The sequence below is a fragment of the Lampetra planeri genome, chromosome 28, assembly GCF_965212315.1.
Source record: "Lampetra planeri chromosome 28, kcLamPlan1.2.h2, whole genome shotgun sequence".
Taxonomy (NCBI): Eukaryota; Metazoa; Chordata; class Hyperoartia; order Petromyzontiformes; family Petromyzontidae; genus Lampetra; species Lampetra planeri.
This window is the reverse complement of record NC_136134.1, coordinates 11,037,863-11,057,081: the sequence shown is the minus strand read 5'-3', so window position 1 is coordinate 11,057,081 and position 19,219 is coordinate 11,037,863. Positions and strand designations below refer to the sequence as shown.

Genomic DNA, 19,219 nt, shown 5'->3' with positions numbered 1-19,219 from the left:
AAAATAAAATAAAAATAGTTTCGTTTAAACAGTGCCAGCGCGGGGCCATCTCAGCACGGGCGGGTTTTTCCACTGCCTGGTTTTGCCGTACCGAGCCAGAACGGAACCGTGATCCGCTGCCGGCCTCACGGGAGCGTCCGAATGTGGGGGGGGCTCTTTGTGTCTCCGTGCGAGGCAGTCTCCGCTCACCGCGCGTGCTCCTCCGGCAGCTTGCGCTGGCGCTGCATGTGGAACATCAGGTCCCCTCCATTCACGTAGTCGATCACGAAAAACAGCCTGGAGCGCAACACCACCACCGCCACCACGAGCAACCGGCAACTCAACACCACAAGCAACCAGCAATTCGATACCACGGGCAATCAGCAACTTGACACCACGGGCAACCAGCAACTTGACACCATGGGCAACCAGCAACTTGACACCATGGGCAACCAGCAACTTGACACCATGGGCAACCAGCAACTTGACACCATGTGCAACCCGCAACTTGACACCATGGGCAACCAGCAACTTGACACCATGGGCAACCAGCAACTCGACGCCACGGGCAACCAGCAACCCGACACCACACGCATATGGCTTTGTGTCCATGTGTATGAGTGTATGTGGACGTGTGAGTGTATTTGCAAGAGTGTGCAGGAGGGAATGTGTGTGCAGGTGTGTATATGTGCGCGTACCAGTGATAGTGCAGGTGTGAATGAGTACATCGTAGGGAATGAGCGCAAGGAGGGAATGCGTACTTGGGAGGGAATGAGTGTGCGGGTGTGAATGTATGTAGGCGTGAGCATGTGGGGGTTATCGCGTGTATGAATGAGAGTGGGGGTGTGAGCGTGTATGAACGAGTGTGCGGGTGCGCCTGTCACCGGCTCTCTGTCTGGAAGCAGCAGTGCAGGCCCACCAGGAAGGGGTGGTTTGAGGCCTGCTCAAACACGTGCTTCTCCGTCTGCACCCAGTCGATGTCCTGTGCACACACACACGCACAAAGGCAAAGGTCCCCCGTATAGCCTTAACAGAGTGCTGTTTGCGAGTGGCACCCATGAAGGCCGATGTTTACTACACACCGCAGTTGAGGCTGAGTCGACCTAGGGGAGGCCCAGGACCGGTTCAGATCATCGCCACCGGTGTTGTTGATCGTGAGCGGGAATCGAACTCGGGTGGCCGGACACCACGATGATGAGATGTTAACTATCTCGCCCGGTATGCAGGAGGATCGTGGGTTCGATCCCGACCCTGACGCCTGCTGCTGTATATTTGAAGTTTGCGTGTCTCTCTCCCCGTGGTTGCGTGGATTTTTCTCCGGGTCCTCCGGTTTTTTCCTCCAAATGTATAATCAACATCACGCATTTAGAGTATTTGGCTGCGATACATTTCCACATGATAAGCCACTGAGCTATGATTTGTGACAGCCAGGTTGCTTCTGAAGAAGAGTTATGTACCTTAATGGGCCTTACCTCGTTACAAAAAAGTGTTCTTATCGTTCAAATTGTATCTTCGTAGCACAGCGCGCTAACCACTGCGCCACCGTTCCCCTGTCGCACAAGGGCACGCGCGCCGCCCGTGGCTCGTACCTCCTCGTCGTTGACGATGTCCTTCTTGACCACCTTCATGGCGTAGACGCTCTCCGTCGTGCGCAGTCGCACGAGCAGCACTTTGGCGTAGCTCCCACGGCCGATCACGCGGAGCAGCTCGAAGTCCTGGAGCCCCAGGGGAGCCTGGAGCCCCAGGGGAGCCTGGAGCTGACAAGGCGGGCGGGGTGGGGGGGGGGGGCACAAGTCGCGCGGTCCTCGGTCTCGCGCTCCTCTCAGTGTGGTCTGTGGCCTCACCAAGGGCAACCATCGCAAGGTGACCGGGTCGGTTTGGGGGGTCAGAGTGCAGAGCTGGCACCGCTGTCCCGCGGTGGCTAGGAGATGTTGACTACCTCGCCTGGTGTACAGGAGGTCGTGGGTTCGATCCCGACCCTGGCGCCTGCTGCTGCTGTATATTTGGAGTTTGCGTGTTTCTCACGCCGTGGTCGGGATCGATTTCTCTCCGGTTCTCCGGTTTTTCCCTCTACATTTAGAAGCATGCGTTTCAACCGCGTTTGGCCACTAAACATGTTGACGTGACGATGAGCCACTTCATTGAGGTATCATTTGTGGCCAGGTCATTTCTGGAAAAGAGCGGCATCGCTCCGTGGGCCTTTACCCGGTAAAATACCCAAAAATATAGTTTTATGGGATACGTCTCGCGGTATTTGCGTTGTAAATTTACCTTCAAACCATCCACGCACTGCGATGCCTGGAAGGAAGAGAGGTTTGAGTCGACGGTTAATGTTTGACAGTGGTCTAGTTTCATAAATAATATCATCATCATTTCTATACCATCATCGACGAGCGCGTGGGGTCGACTGTGGTTGTCCTCTCGCCGGGTCCTGTTTCTGGATCTTCAGAGGGCTGACAAGGCCGCCCCCAGAGCCGAAGATTCTGCCGCGGTGCGGGGCAAAGGGCGGCGTGATGGAGGTGGGTGATAGTCGGGGTCTTCTTGGGGCGTTGTTGCTGCTGACGCTTTGCTTCTGCGGTTCGACATATTTATGGATATATCAGTTAATGTTTCAGAGTGTTCTAGCTTCAAAAAATGTTTTAACACTTATATGGGACTACCGTTTGTAATGGAAAAAGAACGGATAATACACTGTAACATGATAACAACTGATAATAGATTCACGTAGAAGGGAAATAATACAATAATACAAACATAAAATAAAAAAAATTCTCACGACGTTTCGACTGCAGCACAAGCAATCGTCATCAGGTGTGAAACCCACAGCAAGAACATTTGAAACAAGTGACGGTTTGTCCTAACGTCAGCACCACAAACCGCCACTTGTTTAAAATGTTCTTGCTGTGGATTTCACACCTGATGATGATTGCTTGTGTTGCAGTCGAAACGTCGTGAGCATTTTTATTGTTTTATATTTGTATTATTTTATTATTTCCCTTCTACGTGACTTTACCGAAATAACCAAGAATATGAATCCCTGCAGTCACGAAAGCTTTACATCAAAATGTAACTGTTAATAGCTTCAAAAAGTCAAAGAGTCTCAACTTGTTCGCCATCATTGTGAACACACGCGGCCTGGAATCTTCTCCAGGTGGTCTCCAGAGCCCGGAGGCGAGTGTCTTGTGGTGTTGTTGCAAATTCTCAGAACTGTTAACATTGCACTGGTAGGAACCTCCTGGTTACACCAGCCCACAGGGAATTTTGTGTCCGTCCGTCGTGCAGGGAGGGGCTTGGTGGGGAGGGAGGGGTTGGGTGGGGAGCGGAGGGTGGGGAGGGGCTGGGTGGGGAGGATTGGGAGGGGCTGGGTGGGGAGGGTTGGGCTGGGTGGGGGGTGGGAGGGGTGGGGCTGGGTGGGGAGGGGCTGGTCACCCCGTGGTGCCCTTATAAAACTCAACGTTTAACCTACTCACGCCGGCTTGTGCCCGCCCTCACAGTCGGCCATATTTGCGGAATACACCACGCCGCCGTTGACCCTGGCCATTGACCGAGCAACCCAACGTTCCTACCAGCTCCGTCCGCAGCAGGACAATGTGTTTGTTTATACCGCGGCGTCGTTCGTGCGCGTTGCACCCCGCAATCGACGAGAGCCCTCAGACACGAGCTGCAGAGCTGTCAACGAATGCCCAAGCTCCGTTGTCCTCTACATATTAAGATGTTTTTAGTGTTTATACCTGTAAAGTACGTTGCTACTTCATCATCATCATCATTAACCACGGCTGGATGATGATACCTTCCCAAGCCGCCACCACCACCACCTCTCACGACTCTGCGATGTAGTAGCCCACCTGGTTCAGCACCTGCATACGAGATGATTTTATCGTTCCATCTCTACGGTGGACGTCCTGTTAAAGGACGCGCTCCACGGCTTTGGTTGCCACTCCGTGATCATTCTCGATCATCGGAAATCATCGCTTCGAGCCGTGACGCATCCTTCCCAAGACCCACTTAACGTTTCGCAAGAGCCGATGTGATGTCTCGAACGGGTGAGCTTTGGTCGAACAACTCCCATGACCATGGAAATGTTGTTGTTGTTGTTGTGTGTTAGTTTGTTGTCCTTCCCCCGCACCTCCGATTAGCACGGATGGCTACGTACGTTGCGAAACAAGTTCAACACGCATACATTGACAACAGGGTGTGAATGGTGAATTGTTTTTCAATTATGAGAGATCTAAGTTCATTTCCCCCGCGAGACTGCGACACGGGCATTCAGAATGTGCCACAGCTGTAAGCAGTCCCTACCCGATCTTCTGTGTCAATCCGTTCGTAGCTGGGAGAGTCGAGATCTGAAATAACAAAGACAAAGATCCCCCATATAGCCTTAACAGACTGTAGGGGCAAGTGCTGTTAGCGAGCACCTATTAAGGCCAGAACAGCACACGAGGGTAGATGGCCAGAACCACGCCCGGTCGCCTTTGTATCCCCGGTGGCGATGTTTTATGCACCTCATCAGGTACTCATTTGAGGCTGAGTCGACCTAGGCGAGGCCCAGGACCGGTTCAGATAATCGTCACTGATGTTGGACGTGAGCGGGAATCGAACTCTGATAGCCAGGTGCATAGCGTAGCGCACCAACTGCTACATTACTGCTCCCACACACGCACGTGCAACAACCGACACAAACACGCACACAAGTGTTCACACACGGGACATGCAGAAGAGAAGAACACGCACACATGCACTGAACATGTGCGTGGAACGTACGGATGGAAGTTCCAGATTGAACTTGTGGGTAAAATGTGCGAACCCAACGTATGGGTGGAGCATTGAGGTGGAACACGTGGGTGGAACGCGCGGGTGGAACACGTGGGGAGAGGGGGTAGACCATTCGGGTGGAACACGCGAGAGAGGGGGTGGAACACGCGGGTGGAACACGTGGGGAGAGGAGGTGGAACTCGTGGGTGGAACACGGGGGGAGAGGGGGTGGAACGCGCGGGAGGAGCACGCGGACGGCACGTGGCCCAGGGCGAGGCTTGCTGGATGCGGCGAGGCGGACCGCGAGCCCTCTCACCGGGGCCATGGTGGCGAGTGGGGGAGGCGGGGGGGCTCGCAGACTCCGGCGGGGACGGCATCGTGTGCGCATCCTGGCACACGCACGCAAAGACAAAGAGGCCCCGTATAGCCTGAACAGACTATTGGGGAAAGTGCCGCTAGCGATCACCTATTAATGTCCGCACGGCACACGAACAGGGGCGGGGGGCTAACACCACGCCCGGCCGCCTTTGTCTCCCCGATCGGCGAAATTTACATACCGTGGAGACCTAAGACGGGTTCTGATTTCCACTCCCACTGTCATTATTGGTCATGAGCAGGAAAGGAACTCGCATCGCCGCGGTTCGTAGCGCAGCGTGCTAACCGCTGCGCCACCACTCCACCCCCCCCCCCCCCCCCTTACACACGCGCGTGCGTGCGCGTACCATAGGCGGGCTGCTGAGCCCTCGCACCGGCTGCTGAGCCCTCGCCGCTAGGCGCCGGCAGCCCGCGAGCCTCGCGCCTGCGAGCCTGGCGGGGCGGCCCCCATCGCTCCGCACCGGCACGGCGCGCACGCTGCGCAGAGAGACACAGGCAAAGGTCACCCGCCCGGGCTCGGCAGGATCTCGGGGAAGGTGCTGTCAGCGAGTCAGCGAGTACCTATGAAGGCAGGCACGGTACAATGGAGGGGTGGATGGCCAGAGCCACGCTGCCCCCACACACGACAACACACACCACACACACACACCACACACACACCACACACACGACACACACACCACACACACGACACACACACACGACACACACACACGACACACACACCACACACACACCACACACGCGACACACACACCACACACACCACACACACACCACACTCACACCACATACACAGCACACACACACACGACACACACACACACCACACACACGACACACACACGACACACACACACGACACACACACACACCACACACACACGACACACGCAGATGATTGTCGGGGGTGTAGCTGAGAGGGTCCTTCCGAGTCTGAGAAGCACTTTTATTGCTGTGAACATCGCACCCCTCGTGGCTCTGACGTTGCTGGCGTTCTGATGCCGCCACCAGACGCTGATGGTGCCATCAGAACGCCAGGCGGAATGGCGAGGAACGTACGGGGAGTGTGGTGACGGGGTTATGGTGAGTGTGGTGAGTGTGGTGAGTGTGGTGAGTGTGGTGAGTGTGACGAGGGGAGTGTGGTAAATGTGGTGAGTGTGGTGAGTGTGACGAGGGGAGTGTGACGAGGGGAGTGTGGTGAGTGTGACGAGGTGAGTGTGACGAGGGGAGTGTGGTGAGTGTGACGAGGGGAGTGTGGTGAGTGTGGTGAGGGGAGTGTGGTGAGTTTGGTGGGTGTGGTGTGGACCGGTTAAAGCTCTTGACGTGGGCTGCGTGTCAGATCACGAGGTGGAGGCTCCTCCATATCCACCCTCTGCACGTGCTCATCCATTCTGGGGAGACAGGGGGTACACGTGCCGTCCACACGTCACACAGGGGTACACGTGCATGTATGCACCACAGGAGTATGAATGGACGGATCAATACGCCGAAATCATTGGTTAATATCGGTCAATTAGCTCGCATCGAATCGTATCGAGTTGTGAAGTTGGTGGGGTTTTTATATTCACGCGGCCGCTGAAGGCGCTATCATGAAATCAACACCGCGCAGCTCATTGCTGGATCGATTCGTGAGCCTTCAAATCTCACCCCGAGACCGCGGAGCAGAGAACCAGTGCAGATCCAGCTGCCGAGGGATAATGATGATGGTTGTGATGGTTATTGTGATGATGGTTGTAATGATGATTATTGTGATGATTTGATTATGGTTGTGATGATTATGGTGATGATGTTTGTGATGATTATTGGGATGATGATTGTGATGATGGTTGTGATGATGGTTGTGATGATGATTATTGTGATGATGATTGCGATGGTTGTGATGATGGTGGTGGTGATAATGGTGGTGATGATTATTGTGATGATGATTGTGATGATTATTGGGATGATTGCGATGGTTGTGATGATGGTTGTGATGATTATTGTGATGCTTGTGATCATGGCGGGGATGGCGGTGATGATTATTATTACGTCTAACTTTATTGCTGTGATGATTGCTTTGTGCTTAATAATTAATGAATCTCAAAATGACTTAGATAATTGCAAAGATTATCATGATAACTGATAACTGGTGTGGTGTGTACATAAATCCCACACCACATACACTAAACAAACACCACATCACGCGCATTGCATCACACAATATACTATACATACCAAATACAAACCACACAGCACACGCACACACACTACACACTGTAATAGCACCACAAATCACACATACGCTTCCTACACGAAATCTCGCCAGCTACACCAAAATCCCGCCAGACATAGACCACATACCCACACCGCGTCAACTACATCACACCACACATGACGCACTCAAGCATGCATCACACATACACCACACAGACACACACACACACACCCTCACCCCAATTACACACTAAATCATCAACCACATACATATCAAGCACACATACACACGACAACATACGCCACGTAAACACCGCACAAAGACAAATTTCCCCTGTAAAGCCTTAACAGACTGTTGGGGCAAGTGCTGTTAGCGAGTAGCACCTATGGGTGGCCAGCACCACGCCCGGCCACCTTTGTCTCCCTCGTTGAGGTGTTTACAGATCGTACCAGGTACTCATTCAAGGCTGAGTCGACCTAGGGGAGGCAAAGGACCAGTTCAGACATTCGTCACTGATGTTGGCCGTGAGCGGGAATCCAACTCGGGTCGCCAGGTGCGTCTCGAAGCGCGCTACACACACATACTACTGACACGTCCTCGACCACACACACCACATCACATACACACACCACATACACACACACCACATCACATACACACACCACATACACACACACCACATCACATACACACACCACATCACATGCTACACACACCACATCATATGATACACACACCACATACACACACACCACATCACATGATACACACACCACATCACATGATACACACACCACATCACATGCTACACACACCACATACACACACACCACATCACATCACATGATACACACACCACATACACACACACCACATCACATCACATGATACACACACCACATACACACACACCACATCACATCACATGATACACACACCACATACACACACACCACATCACATCACATGATACACACACCACATACACACACACCACATCACATCACATGATACACACACCACATACACACACACCACATCACATCACATGATACACACACCACATACACACATACCACACCACATCACATGATACACACACCACATACACACACACCACATCACATCACATGATACACACACCACATACACACACACCACATCACATCACATGATACACACACCACATACACACACACCACATCACATCACATGATACACACACCACATACACACATACCACACCACATCACATGATACACACACCACATACACACACACCACATCACATCACATGATACACACACCACATACACACACACCACATCACATCACATGATACACACACCACATACACACACACCACATCACATCACATGATACACACACCACATACACACACACCACATCACATCACATGATACACACACCACATACACACACACCACATCACATGATACACACACCACATCACATGATACACACACCACATACACACATACCACACCACATCACATGATACACACACCACATACACACACACCACATCACATCACATGATACACACACCACATACACACACACCACATCACATGATACACACACCACATCACATGATACACACACCACATCACATGATACACACACCACATCACATGATACACACACCACATACACACACACCACATCACATCACATGATACACACACCACATACACACACACCACATCACATGGTACACACACCACATCACATGATACACACACCACATACACACATACACACATACCACATCACATGCTACACACACCACATACACACACCCCACATCACATGCTAAACACACCACATCACTTGATACACACACCACATCACATGATACACACACCACATCACATGATACACACACCACATCACATGATACACACACCACATACACACACACCACATCACATCACATGATACACACACCACATACACACACACCACATCACATGGTACACACACCACATCACATGATACACACACCACATACACACATACACACATACCACATCACATGCTACACACACCACATACACAAACCCCACATCACATGCTAAACACACCACATCACTTGATACACACACCACATACACACACCGCATCAATCCACACCACATGACACCCACATGACATCACATCAAGGCATACACACCACCCACCACACTGCATATACACCACGTACACGGCATACACACATGACACACACACACCACCTCACACCACACCCTGCATCAATCTTCACACAAACACACAGCCCCCCACCTCCCCACATAGCGACCCCCCCCATCCACCCGGCACCGCACACCCGTAGCAGTACTCACAATCTGCGCCATTCAAGCACACCACGACCACCACCACCACGCCCGGCCACCCCCTCTTCCTCCTCGCCTTCCCTCTAACCGTGCAGCAGCAGCAGCAGCAGGAGAGGGAGAGACCAAGCGCTTAATAGTGGGGGTGTCAGCGAAACGGGCCCCTCCAAATGCTCCGTCTAGAAATCCCCTCCAACCGACTAATCAACCAATTTCATTAATCAAACAGTTCGAAGACAACTGCAAGTGGTGTGGAATTGGAGTTGAGCCTCGAATAGAATTGGGGGCAGTCGATCAGTCTCCAACACCCCCCGCACCCCCCTGCTCCGCTATGTGAATGATGGACTCTTCCAGCACCACAGACAGTGGCGCATTCAGATCAGTCCATGCGAGCACACAGCTCTGCGTGTCGTACCTGGAGGTGTGAGGTTGCATCCATTAATCAATTAAAGTCCCTCATTGCGTCCGCGATGCACGAATTGAGTTGCGTGTGTAAGAAAACAAAATACGAACGTGGTTTATTTTGTTCGACGATTAGGAAATGCCGGAACGCAGTGGTTGCATGATGGATGGATTTCACGTGGTCACCTGCAGTCAGTAGTGGCCGCTATAATCATCACGATATAAGACACATGCAGTATATGTCATGGAATCGAATGCAGCACGACACTGTGTAGATTTACATAGCAATCTTAACGCCGCCTCCATACGCGTTATGTAAACAGGGACATTTACAGAGCGGGGGAAAACTGGGCCGGTCTTGAGCCTTGGCTTTAGCAGAGGCTGGGAGGGGAGGCAGCAGCGGGGGAAGTGAGTTCCAGACTACGAATGCAGCGGCAAGCAGGGCGCGACCATTCTCAATGTCCGTGAGGTGGTGGGGAAAGTGGTCACTCTAAACGGGTCGACTCCAGCAGACGTGCCCCGCTCGTCTCGCGAGCTCACAGTCCCAATGCCCTCCTCGCCTACTGGACACAGCCGCCCTCACCGCTGCTAGGCTACTAGCAATCTCACAGCTCACACAGTGTCAGGTCGCTCACACAATTCCCTGTCGTCGTCATCATCATCATGGTGACGTGATCCGTCCACTGCTAGACGAAGGCCTCCCCCGCATCATTGCTACGCCCCACGATCCCACGGTGCCACAATTTATCTCGCTTTGCGCGCCACCTCGTATTTAATCACTCCATCTCCACAGCGACCGTCCTCTCTGTGGGCACAAATCTCTCACAGCTGCTGCCATTCCGTGCCGGGTCGCGGTCATCTCTAGAGGTCTCCTGCCCGCTTTCCTTAGCAGTCAACACGATGTCTCTACATTGCATGTGTTCCCTTGTCCACGTGTTCCGCTTTCTGTGAACGTAATTTCTAACATGCACCTCTGCACTTGTAAATGCGTTTTTTTATTATGATTGTTATTACTGTTATTACTACCGTTCATCGTTTGTTCCATTTGCATGTCGGTGTCGATGTCTCCGATCTGTATCTCAGCGGGTAATGTGCACCGTTGAGACATTTTCTTCACATAAATTAGGAGCAGCTCACAATTCAGCTGGGGTACACGTTCTTATACTCCAGAGTCACGTGCACCGATGAGACATCTTCTTCGCAAGTCAAATCGGTGTGTTGCTTTGCATGACCAAATTAGAATTTTGCAAAGCATCCGAAGCCTGCTGTCCATCGCCTCTTCGTGGAATCGCTTTGAACTTGATCCGTCTTCCCCGAGCTAAACAATCACTTCCCTTTACATCATGGGATCTCCTTTGCCAGTACCAAAATATACTAATAGGGTTTTTCCCCTTTTTTCTGGCAACAAAACTGACACCTTTTGCAAGGAATCATGCTTACATTAACCACAATACTTGCAGTCAAATGCAAACAAAAAACAATACTCTAATAATTTATGCATTGTCTTTGAAACTGATTGATTCCTTGCAAAAGGTGTCAGTTTTGTTGCCAGATAAAAGGGGGAAAACCCAATTAGTAATCACTTCCCTTGCCTGCTGTTTCCCCCCAACAATTCCTTTCGTTAAGATACCGTGCACACGACTTGTGTGTGTGGCTCAGTCATCATCATCATGGGCCCATTCCTTGTTGTGACAGCTACAGTCGCGTGTCTCGTGTGTGCCCTCATTTCTCATTCTTTTGCCGAAATCGTCTGACGTGGTGGCGCGTTCAATCCTCGTTTAGCATCTCCGTCTATTTTTATTGTATCCCCTTTCTCAACATGTATTTAATGATTGCGTAACATTCGTTTCGCTCCAAAAAGAAGAATTCGCCTCTTATCGCACGAATTAGGTTATGTATATAAATGCAGGACCATGTGTACGGCTCCCCTTCTGAAATTCACGAATCTCTTTTCTGTCGCCTTTCTAACGATCTCCAGCAGATGGCACCAACATGCCATGCCCCATTTAGGAAGTGAAAATAAAAATGCTCGTACTAAAAAATACTTGTTTTGTATATTTTTTTGAAGACACACACTTATAGGTTGTTTTCCCTGCTCGTGCTATCGCCGTCATCTCTCGCAGGGCGATGCACCGGCCCACGGAATCGTTTATCGCGGCGCTAACGCTGAGAATGCATCCCTTCACGAAGTGATCTCTGCTCCACGCACTGGAGCGGGCATCACTTCCGCACGCCTCCTGTCACCCAGAGGAAGTGTGCGTGGCATCACCTCGCCCGACCGCCACCCTGGTACCTTTGAAATGTCAGAGCGGCAATCTAGTCAACTTAAAGTTACGGTTATGGGTTTGTCTCCTGGTAGTGTCATCGGTGTCCCGGGCCGAAACCGTCAACGCAATGCACTTGAGAGTCTGCTTGAGGTTTCATTACCGGCCACTGCAGCCTGGATTCGAACCCAGCTACTCTTCGTTGGCAGCTCAGCGGCGTTCTGACCTCTGAGCCACACGGTCACATCTTGAGAGGGGGGGGGGGGGCACGATTGACGTCTTGGCGACATTATGATTCACATCTCGCCCTGGCAGGCTGCCTGCCCTGGTGTGGTGATTATGAAAAGACTGACAAAAAGATACTCGTTAAAAAGTGAGTTCGAGCCACTGATCTCTTACAAATAATCTTGATAACAATCATCATCATCAGATATCCAGACGCTGGGATGACCCTGATATCAGCAGCCAGCCAAGTATCGATCAGAATCGCCGTCGAAACGACATTGGACCGATGCACTCCGATTCCAGCCGTTGAGTTTCGGCAAGACTTCAGATCCCGTGGGACCTGGTTGGCCTAGTGAGTAGCTAGTACTAATTAAACTGGGCTACACGATAACACACGGGCTTCACCTGGTAAGACACACACAGTTTCGTTTTATTGGCATCTTTATTTGTATATATATTTTAAGTGATTTGTGTACCATTCCTTTACTTTGCACTCCTATCGTGATTGTTTTTTATATTGTTTGTTGATGTAACGTTCTGACCCCTCGCCCGACTGCGCATCTGTGGGAAAAGGGGCTTTCTAGCTCATCGGATTTCTCCTCCAGTATTAAATGAATATTCTGAATCGGAACAGAAATGTGTTTCTGGATGTAATCCACAAGGGGCGGTCAGATCTCGTACGGGGAAACAATTTTGCATCGTTTCACGGGTCACTGAACTGTTGGGACAGATTCAGATGATGAAAGCTGTGCACCATAAGCTCTCCGTTCAACTTGTAATGCGTCGAACAGTATTCGCTCGCTACTCTCGAAGAGAGATTGAGGAGAGGGCGACTCAGAGGCGCCAGGAGGAGCCGCAGCCACGCGGGAAGGCAGCAACCACGCGGTGAGATGACGCCAAATCCCCCCCCTCCCCCAAGTTCTGCGATCCTCTCGATATATGAAGGCGTTATTTGAAACCGGAGCACCCTGAGAAAGCCAGCGCGTGTCGCCGGGGAGACACTCTGTCCACGCACAGATGGAAGCAGATGGAGCAGATGGAGATGAGTCCGTACTGGCGGTGTCCCGACTTCTGGCAAGCCAGGGTTGTGGCACCTCCTCGAGTCTCAGGGGGAAGGGAGTTTCACAACATTCGCATGCTCCACTAACCCTGCCCTGCCTCAACAGTGCTGTGTTACAGGCGCGGCGAGTCATCGCATGCGCTTGTATTTGGAATGGCGTGGCTCAAGGTGCAGCCCTGCAATCGCTTGCTCATGCGGCTGCTGGCAGAGAGTTGAGAAAGGATAGAGCGCGAAGACGTTTCTTGAATTTGAGCAAGTTTATCGAGCGTAGAGGAAAATAGACGACGGTGAGATGGATTCCGAAAGGGGAGCAGTGCGAGGGAAGAAGCAGAAAGAGTTGTGACCTGCAGGGGGTGAGTTAGTGGGTGAGTGAGTGGGTGAGTGTGGTGAGTGAGTGAGTGAGTGAATGGATGAGTGGGTGAGTGAGTGCGTGGGTGAGTGGGCGAATGGATGACTGAGTGAGTGAGCGAATGGGTGACTGAGTGGGTGAGTCAGTGAGTGGGTGAGTGAGTGGGTGAGTGTGTGGGTGAGTGGGTGAGTGTGCTGTTGTGATCTGCAGTGCGGTGGTTGAACGCAGTGTGGATGAGACGAAACCGTCAATGTCTGATAAACCAAAGTCCTCAGCACGCAAAACAATAACCATGGTAGTAGTAGTCGTAGTCGCGATAGAAGAGTGATAAGAACATGACTGACCGCCGGCGAGCGAGGGACTGGAGTGAATCGATGACAGCTGATAGATCAATCTCCCTGATTGCTCTCCGTTGAATTCTATCGTGTACGATGGTGGGGTAATGACTGGGAACTTCCACCCTGAGACGTCGTGGTGGTGACATTCCAACATCTGTCATCGTCATCAAGCCCTACCGAAGAGGGCGACACTCGTTAGAGAAGTTATCTGTCAGTGTGACGCCTTGAGTCACCGTGCCGTCGTGGTTTTCACGGTGTTCATTATGCATGCGTGTATGTTGAACTTCTTTCGCACCGTACGTAGCCAACCGTGCTAGAAATTTTAAGCAGATTTTCGTTCAAAGACCTCGTCTCTTGCCCAACGGCGGGTGCTGTGATTTAGCAGAACAAAGCAAACTCGCGCTCCCAAGCTGCGAGTTTCCACAAATTAATAAGAAATCCATTGGGCCCACGCTGATATAGAAATTACCTCGACTGCGGAACGGTTGGAGTAAAATATAGCAACGTCGAATGTGAGCGGTGCTCAGGCCAGGATGGATGCTGCTTGTGTTTAGCAGTCGGGGATATCTGGATCTCACGCCACAGCAGCGTTGTTGCAGCCAGCCGAGTGTGAAGTCTGCGAGAAATTAGCTGTCAGATGTAATTACTGAAAGCAATTGCTCATGATAATTGTTGTTGTGGTTGTACAGAGCAGGTTTGCCACGAATGGTAAACAATGTGCGCAATGATTTTGTATAAAAACTAAAATATTTTAGAGACGGCAGCGACGGGTGAGGCTGTCATCCGACGAGTGTGTTATTGGCCGCGGCTAATGCTGATGGAAAAACAAAAGCGTGATGTGATTTTTATAAGAAGAACTATTAAATTGAAACGACACAATGTTGCCACGTGAAAACAACACTGGGCATGCTAACAACAGGTTAAACACTCGCGTAATAGTTTTTTTCCGAAATGCAGCATTTCGACTTTAATGGTCACATTTCTTTTAAGGAAATCGGCACTAATGAATTAATACAAGCTGAGTATTTTGGAAAGAGCCGTAAAAAGGCATTAAAGACCTTGCTTTGTATCTGAAAAAGGCAAGTCTTTATAGGCAACACGAGGCAGCCCAGAACAATGATTATATTTGCACTTAACCTTGAAGCCTGCTGCTTGCCAGAATGTATTCATTTATTAATTTTTCTAACCGCAGCAGCACAGATGCATTTTAACCCTTTACGCCTCGACTCCGTAAAAACAACAGCACAAGTTGCTTGCAATTAGTGTTTGGGGAAATCGGCAAAGGGCAAAACATGAATGGTAAGTAAGTTGTTTGAACATCGACCGTGGATTTTACGTGAAACCACACAAGTGTTGAGAAGCATCCTCTGCGTAATACGAAACACAAATCGGGTATAAAATCGTGGGACCCATAAAATAATAGACATCGATTGGCCACGAGTATTATTCTGACACAATCGACAGAATCAGCGTCTCATATGATGGGGGTGGGGGGGGGCAACACTCAAAAGAAGAGCGCGTTGTGTTCGCGATTGTGCTCGTTCTGTTAGAAATACGTCGTTAGCGGGACGAGGGCCCCCGGGAAGGAGTCGTGCACCTCGCCGTCGTCTGTGCGCAGCGCGAGAAGCGGTTAATGAAGCAAGGCGACGCGCGTTAAGTGAAAGGGTGAAATGGGCTTTGCTCTGAGCTGCCAACATTCATTCCGTTATGATTTGACAGCTGCGGTAATGAGGGGACATGTGGATGCAATTTTGGTGTTTTGTTTGTGTCCGTGCACACAGCAGGTGGCTACAGCCACCGGTATGACACCAACGGCGACATCACCGCTATGACATCACCGCTATGACACCAACCGTGACATCACCTCTATGACACCAACCGTGACGTCATCGCTATGACACCAACCGTGACATCACCGCTATGACACCAACCGTGACATCACTGCCATGACACCAACCGTGACATCACCTCTATGACACCAACCGTGACGTCATCGCTATGACACCAACCGTGACATCACTGCCATGACACCAACCGTGACATCACCTCTATGACACCAACCGTGACGTCATCGCTATGATACCAACCGTGACATCACCGCCATGACACCAACCGTGACGTCACCGCTATGACACCAACCGTGACGTCACCGCTATGACACCAACCGTGACGTCACCGCTATGACACCAACCACGTGGTGACCGCGCTTCCTCAGGTTGGCTGCCGCACTGTGGTCGCACCGTGATGTGTTGTACAACACGATGAGAATAAAATAGTTTTATATAATAAAATAGTTTAATATAATATAATAGTTAAATATAATATAATAGTTTAATGTAATATAATAGTTGATAAGAGAATAAAATAGTTGAATGTAATATAATAGTTGATAAGAGAATAAAATAGTTGGTGGTGCCGGCCCGTTGGGAACCCGAAACAGACATTCTGTTGTGTGTGACGGGAGAGAGACGCAGGAGAAGAGATGGGAGATGTAGTGAGGTGAGGGACATGTAGACAAGGGGCACAGGGGGAGTTGGATGAGAGAAGAGAGATCCAGACGAGATCGACATGAGGTTAATTGGCTTGATAATCAGTTTGCATTTTTTAAAGTATTTTTTTCATGCTGGCTGATATTTCGTTCAGCCCGACTTGTTTCAATAATCAGGGGCCCCTTGAGCTGCTTGGGGCTCGAGGTATTTGCTTGGTTTGCCAGCGTCACGGTCCAAATCCGCAACATTTAATTCCCCAGATAATTCTCAATTGGGATCACAGCGACATCGGGCCCTGCTGTTAATCGACTGCTGACGATGTGAAGCGTGCAGCTCCCGCATGCCGGCTCTGCGCTATGAGAACGATGAACACCAAACGTACACACGTGTGATTATATTACACGATGTCAGTCGTAGCACACAGTGACACAAACAAATACACTAGTTAAAGGGCATCGCGTTGGCGAGATGTTAACTCCCTCGCCAGGTGTACAGGAGGTCGTGAGTTGAATCTCGACACTGACGCCTGCTGCTGTATATTTCGAGTCTGCGTGTCTCTCTCCCTGTGGTGGCGTGGATTTTTCTCCGGGTCCTCTGGTTTTTTTCCCTCCACATTCAGAAACACGCTTTTAGAGCAGTTGGCTGCTATACATTTCCACACGATAAGCTACTTCGTTGAGCCATCATTTGTGAAAGCCAGGTCGCTTCTGAATAAGAGCTACGCAGCTCAGTGGGCCTTATCTTGTCAAATAAAAAAAATAGTTCATAGTTTTGGTTTTAAAGGTCGCTGCGATTTGTTGAGATCACAGCTCGGCTCGACTGTTTGACCTTTGAGCACGACCTCCATGTCGTCCCGCAGCATGCCGAAGGTGCTAACAAATGTTGATCGTTTATAGTTTGACGATTGTGCCGTCATCTTTTGCCGCCCCAACCTGTGCGTCCACGTGTCAAAGAGCCCGAAGACTTACAAGCGCAAACATTTACAAAAGTCATCCCATTTACCAGCCGTGTGATCAATTGTGGACATTTTCCCTCGCTGGCCGCGGTGTTGTCATAGCCGTGTGCTCGCCCCCTTTGGGACGGAAAGGTCATGAGGGGCCTGGCTGACGCAAGCATCGCCACAAGCATCGCCACCGAGACACATCTCGACAAATACACGCAACACTACAACGTCTTAAACCGGCGAACAGCGAAAGTGCTGCAAGGCGGAGGCACCAGTGGACGTGTCCGTGGAATGTTTGCAAAGGGTCAACGGCTATTCACTCCCGTAGCCTCGTCTTGTTTAAAGTAGGGGGCTGAGGGGGGGGGTGGAGTGAAGGGGGGGGGGGTAAATACACTCATCTCCCTCCGTCCCCCGCTCTCCAACCTCCTCCCCTGCGCGCTTCCATGCCCGCGCCACTGCAAGTCCCAAGTCCCAAGTTATGCCTCTGCTGAATTCTGCATTCACCAAATGTTATGCAATGGGTCACAGTAACGCGATGTCCTCCCCCGCGGACTTGGCAGGATTTCAACGGCTACATGTCCGTGGGGTTTTCCTCTTGAATAGGATGGCGGTGGTAGCGCTTAAACTAAACTATACAGATTTTGTTTTTAACCAGGTAAAGCCCACTGAACAAAATAGTTATTTTTTTTAGAAGCGATCTAGCTATCACAAAATGATAGCTCAACGAAGTCGCTTATCATCACGTGGAAAGTTAAAGCAGCCAAATTCTCTAAACGCGTGATGTTGAGTCTAAACGTGGAGGGAAAACCCGGAGGACCCAGAGAAAAATCTATGCGACCACAGGGAGAGAGACACGCCAACTTCAAATATATAGCAGGCGTCAGGGTCGAAATCCAATCCAGGACCTCCTGTGTACCAGGTGAGGTAGTTAACACGCTGACGCCGCGGGTGCCGCGGCTTCAAGACGCGAACGGTAGAGGCTCAACAGGACGAGGGTTAACGGAACGATCTCAGAAGTCACGCCACGTTCTTTATTTCCCCCGATTACAGCCCCCACAGAGGAGCCAGGCAGCTCTTTACCAGAGGGCGACACGGCCGGCAGACAACAGCGCAAGCACAACTTCACAATGTACCAGCTATACGTGGGTTTAAACTAAATACATAAATAAACATACAATAGCATGATTATAACAGCATTTATCCTGAACGTAAATATTGATACAATTATCCAATTTGTACCTCCGGTGCTGGTAATAAATACATTATTAGTACGTTAATTACAACAGCATTTATCCTGAACGTAAACATTTCCACGAGTATACAATTTGTTTCCCCGGTGCTTGGTATTAACCAGGGCGGCCGCTGGATGCAAACCGCGAACCCCTCTGGAACAAGTGGCGAATGTGCTGCCTATACCGCGAGCAACCGTGCCACTGCATTGCAAAAGATCGTGTCGATCAGTGCGTGACGCTCTATTAAAACAAACACCGCA

General features: G+C 50.6%; 1 protein-coding gene across 1 annotated transcript in view; it reads right to left on the bottom strand.

Moving 5' to 3' along the window:
* LOC144728268 (protein kinase C iota type-like) overlaps positions 1-17,646 on the bottom strand; it is a 24,022-nt gene extending 6,376 nt beyond the window's left edge. Inside the window, exons 1-9 of the mRNA XM_078607577.1 lie at positions 17,613-17,646; positions 15,852-15,903; positions 5,454-5,583; positions 5,048-5,120; positions 4,279-4,322; positions 2,251-2,277; positions 1,569-1,730; positions 864-961; positions 190-276 (exon numbers count right to left, since the gene is read on the bottom strand). Coding sequence (XP_078463703.1) covers positions 190-276; positions 864-961; positions 1,569-1,730; positions 2,251-2,277; positions 4,279-4,322; positions 5,048-5,120; positions 5,454-5,583; positions 15,852-15,903; positions 17,613-17,646 — 707 coding nt within the window. The remainder of the gene's footprint in view (positions 1-189; positions 277-863; positions 962-1,568; positions 1,731-2,250; positions 2,278-4,278; positions 4,323-5,047; positions 5,121-5,453; positions 5,584-15,851; positions 15,904-17,612) is intronic.
* Between the last annotated feature and the right edge of the window lie 1,573 nt (positions 17,647-19,219).